The sequence below is a fragment of the Neltuma alba genome, unplaced genomic scaffold (genome assembly GCF_004799145.2).
Source record: "Neltuma alba isolate B1F8T4 unplaced genomic scaffold, ASM479914v2 tig00008264_pilon, whole genome shotgun sequence".
NCBI lineage: Eukaryota > Viridiplantae > Streptophyta > Magnoliopsida > Fabales > Fabaceae > Neltuma > Neltuma alba.
This window is the reverse complement of record NW_021634980.1, coordinates 18,249-22,695: the sequence shown is the minus strand read 5'-3', so window position 1 is coordinate 22,695 and position 4,447 is coordinate 18,249. Positions and strand designations below refer to the sequence as shown.

The window sequence follows — 4,447 nt, the reverse complement described above, 5'->3', positions numbered from 1 at the left end:
AAGTTTCAAAAGTCAAGGAAGCATTTCTGTCAATGTCTTATTTGCGGACACGAATCTACACTCATGGAGTTTCTATGGACAAGCAGGAGAAAGCTTGGATTAATTTTCATTTCCAACTATTTGAGAGCCTCCTTGTTTTGGATTCATAATTCTGAATTATTTAAGATGAGAATCATCCGAATCTGCACATTATTTGGGTTGAAAGTGTCTCCTTTGATATTGCAGTTGCTCATCAAAATGAAGCTTTATCATTCACATGGAAGGAAATTCTGGTTCTTCATCATGATTTTCATGTTTTTCCTTTTAAGCAAATTTCTCCTGATGTATTTTCTTGTTTTCTAGGACATAGTTTAAGTTCCTTATGCTTTAGTACTTTGTAAATTTTAAAGCTTTTAATATATCTCATTTTGTCTTTTATAAAAAAAACCCTAATATTATTTTTACAAGAAAAATCAAATATGATGATGAAGTATTATCGGTTTTGCATGGTACATGGGTAATCTGCATCATTCTTTATTAAAAAAAAAAGCACGTTATATATAATAGAAAATTTTTATGAAAATTATAAATTCTTAACTCTTAAACTTTGATAAGAGAGTATTAATCCGTATCACATGGATTTTTTGTGGAAATAATTTTAACGTTCATTTAATTTCATGATGTCAACATCATTGAATGCACTAAAAGATAATAAACTCACACTACCAGAAAAAAGGCTTTTAACGGCGGTTAAAAGTGGCTTTTAACGGCGGTTTTGAAGGCGAAGTTGTTAAAGACGACGTTGAAAGGTAAGGAAAACCGCCGTGGAAAGTCCATTTTCCACGGCGGTTGAATATAAAACCACCGTGGAAATTTTACTTTCCACGGCGGTTTATAAATAAAACGCCGTGGAAAAGGATTTTAACGGCGGTTATATGTATAACCGCCGTTAAAAATGCTTTTTTTTTTAAAATTCTGCTTTATTTTCGTTTTTACCACCCTGCAGTTTACAGTTCCAAACAAATGTAAGCAGTGCAGATCACGCAGAACAAGATCAATTAGCTAGTTAATATACAGCAATGAAATTTTTTTTTACACAATTCGAAAATAGGGAAACCGGCCAATATAATAGAACTAAGTGGTTACCAAGGAACACGTATTGGCTAGGTCCAACAATTCTAAAATAGAAATAACTACTTCTCTGTACAATGGAAATCATGAACATATACATATAAGAGGGAACCGAGAGAAAGCATCTAACAATGAATTTTTTGAGAAATAACCTATCTATTTGAAAGCTAAATTTCAATTTTTTCTACCAATGTTGTTGACAAAGTGTCCCTTATCAAGTTGATGTTATCCATGAGATATGGCGCAGTATTTTGAAATATCTGTTAATCAAAAATAACATAGTAAACTTAGTTAAAAATGTGAAATAAATTGAAGAACGTCATGCAACGTAACTCATTTTTACCTCGTCTAATTTCTCAGTCGTTCCTGTCTCAATTATGTCATTCATGTAGCGGATGACATAATATCCACACTCAACATGTCCTTGTTGACAACGGTACTAAAAAAATAAGATATAAAATTGAATATTAGACATTATTGATTATAAACATTAACTTTAATTCTTTTTATATCTGTCTCCACTAAAAGGAATAGTTCACCAAAAATTAAAAAAAAATAAAAGAACTAGAACAAGTGAGGAAATATAGAAGTTGAATAAAGTTCAATTTTCCACATGAAAATAAAAGAACTAGAACAAGTGAGGAAATATAGAAGTTGAATAAAGTTCAATTTTCCACATGAAGGAATTTAATGCAAAAACAAAAGTCAAGGGATACATTGACTCGTCTAGCTAGTTTAATGTGTCTAGAAATATCAATTTGTATCAAAAGATGTTGGTCTTGGTAAAAAAAAAAAAAAATTATGACCCGTTAATTATAAGATCTCAAGTTAATTCTGTATAAATGTAAAAAATGCCTTTGGGAGCTAGTCTTTTCCTAATTGAATTTCTTTTGCCAATCTTTTCCTAATTGAGTTAGACTATGATCAAATGAGCCAGTAATAATAATGGGATATCGTATATGTATATACGAGGAATATCAATTTATATATATTTTTATTTTTTGAATATTATATTTGATTTTCTCTAATAAACGTATGAGTTTGCTGGTTAACCAATACAAATTTGAATGAGATGTGAACCGAAAAATATAACTTGCAGGTGAAAATCTAACTTGGTACTTTTCCGGTCCTTAATATAAGACCTATTTAACTAATTTGATTAAATTAAGAAAGTTAATTATAAAAAATATGACATGTTTTTACTAAAACACCATAATCATCTTTCTTAATATCATTTCTTATTCACTTACTTGATTATGGTTGAGGGAGTATGTATAGGGGTAATTTAGAAAAAATTGATTAAATATGACAAATAGGTATTTTTAGGACCAAAATTAACTTAACAATTATATCCTATATTAAAGACCGGAGGAGTTTTTTTGTGTGTAAAAATGAAAATTCTCTTTAATAATTATTTGTTGCCAGTCAAACTAAGCAGCTCAAATTTAGACGGAGGCGGAGCAGTGAAGATTGCTCATGTGTATTAATGAATAGTAGAAGCTCAATTGACGTTCACGTCAATTGCCGCCAGTGTTGGGTTGGAGACCTTATATTGCAAAAGAATTAAACTTGGACAAATGCTAGGGTAAATTAGTATCTAATACTCTGTTTTTATTTCATTCAATATTAATTTTATTTATAGTACATCAAGCATCCTGATTTTATTTGTCTACACTCTAATCTTATTTATATATAGCGCATCCAGCATCTTAATAAACCATAAATAAAATTAGGATACTGGATATAATATGAAAATAATATCAAAAGGTGTTGAGTGTATCAGGAAAATAACATCAATGTATTAAATGCGTTATAAATAAAATTAAGATACTAGATATTATTGAGAAATAACATCATGGTATAAGACGTTGCTTTGCCCGAAATACATGTACTCAGAAGCGTAGGGGGGATGACGAAAGTTAACGTAAAAGAAGGGAAAAGATCAATAAAGAAAACCATCCAAGTATATAAAATTCAAGGTTGACAATTTATTTATACCTTAGGAATACGAGTACACAGATAAGGTAGACATGCAGAGAATGCATGGCGTCTTATTGCACAGTTCTTTATTAATAGGTAGGAATTATAAGAAAACAAGGCGCAACTAACTAATATAACTGCTTATTCATGGGCAGAAGACAATCTTGTAGTTGGTTCCTCCTGGACAACTATGATTCTTGGAATTGTCGGCAGGATAAAGGTAAGCATCCGGGCACTTATCAGCAGGACATTGAAGGGAAAGGCTACAGCCATTAGAGGTTGGGCTGAACTCCATGGGAATATTGAAACCATCAATCACTGAGATATCGTAGAAGTCCAAATTGTTGGGCTGGTTAAGGGAGAATTCTGCAAGTGTAGCTGGTGGTGCCCCAGAGAGTTGGCATTGGAGCACACCTCCACAATCGCCTGTGTCACAATGTCCATGACCCGACCCGTCGAAGTTGCAGCCAGTTCGACCCCATATCCGAGCGTTGGCGGTGCCGGGTGCCACCTGAAGGGACCACGTCTCACCGGGATTCAGCTGCTGGCCACCACCGGTAGGCAAGGAGGCCGGCCACACCGTGTAGGAGCATTTGTTGGTTATCTCAAACGTGGCTGCTTCACTAAAAGTGAAGCTAAGAGCCAGAAGGAGGGAGAAAACAAAAAGGCTTTTGAAGGGTGTCATTTTTTGGAGGTAACTAAGATTATGTAGTGATATTGCTTTTGTGATGGTGAGGGATAGCAATAATATTAATGGGTATTTATAGCGTTCTGCGAGCTGTGGTGCCTTTGAAATTTAAACGATGATGGCATGAAATAAACGGAAGAGGGGACTAGTCGGCTTTGAAAATTCTCAGTTCTAGTCATGTTACGGGTCCACATGAAAGACATTAGTTGGTCAGTTTGGTCGAGTGGATAAGTCATTTGTGCATAAAATCCCATGTCCAAATTGACTATATTGGGCTTGACTTGGAAAAAGATCGCGATTCGCGAACGCTCTTGGCTTGGATTTGAATAATCCACACTTTTTTCTAATTAAAAATAATAACTAATACTTTTTGCTGTGAAATATTATATTCTGTTTAGGATTAATTTTTGTACTAAATTAATCATAGATCTATTAATGTGTGTATAACTTTTTTTTTTAATTATGTGGGAAGGGTTCTGTATATGTCTAATTAGCTTTCACACCATATCTAATTTTAACATTTGAACCAGTTTCATATAATTAATTTTCGTTGTTAAGTAATTAATAGTGTAAAAAAAAAAAAAAGGCCCCCTTAACTGACGGCGTAATAATCTCCGACAAGTTAATGCATAAGCCAACGTTGTCAAGCTCAAAACTATCTAGGGAAAA

At 33.1% G+C, this 4,447-nt stretch overlaps 1 protein-coding gene across 1 annotated transcript; it reads right to left on the bottom strand.

The window, feature by feature from the left end:
* Window positions 1-3,173: 3,173 nt before the first annotated feature.
* Window positions 3,174-3,803, bottom strand: LOC114753907 (thaumatin-like protein). The gene has a single exon (XM_028942609.1). The coding sequence runs from the start codon at window positions 3,773-3,775 to the stop codon at window positions 3,236-3,238; it is 540 nt and encodes a 179-aa protein (XP_028798442.1). The 5' UTR covers window positions 3,776-3,803; the 3' UTR covers window positions 3,174-3,235.
* Window positions 3,804-4,447: the final 644 nt, after the last annotated feature.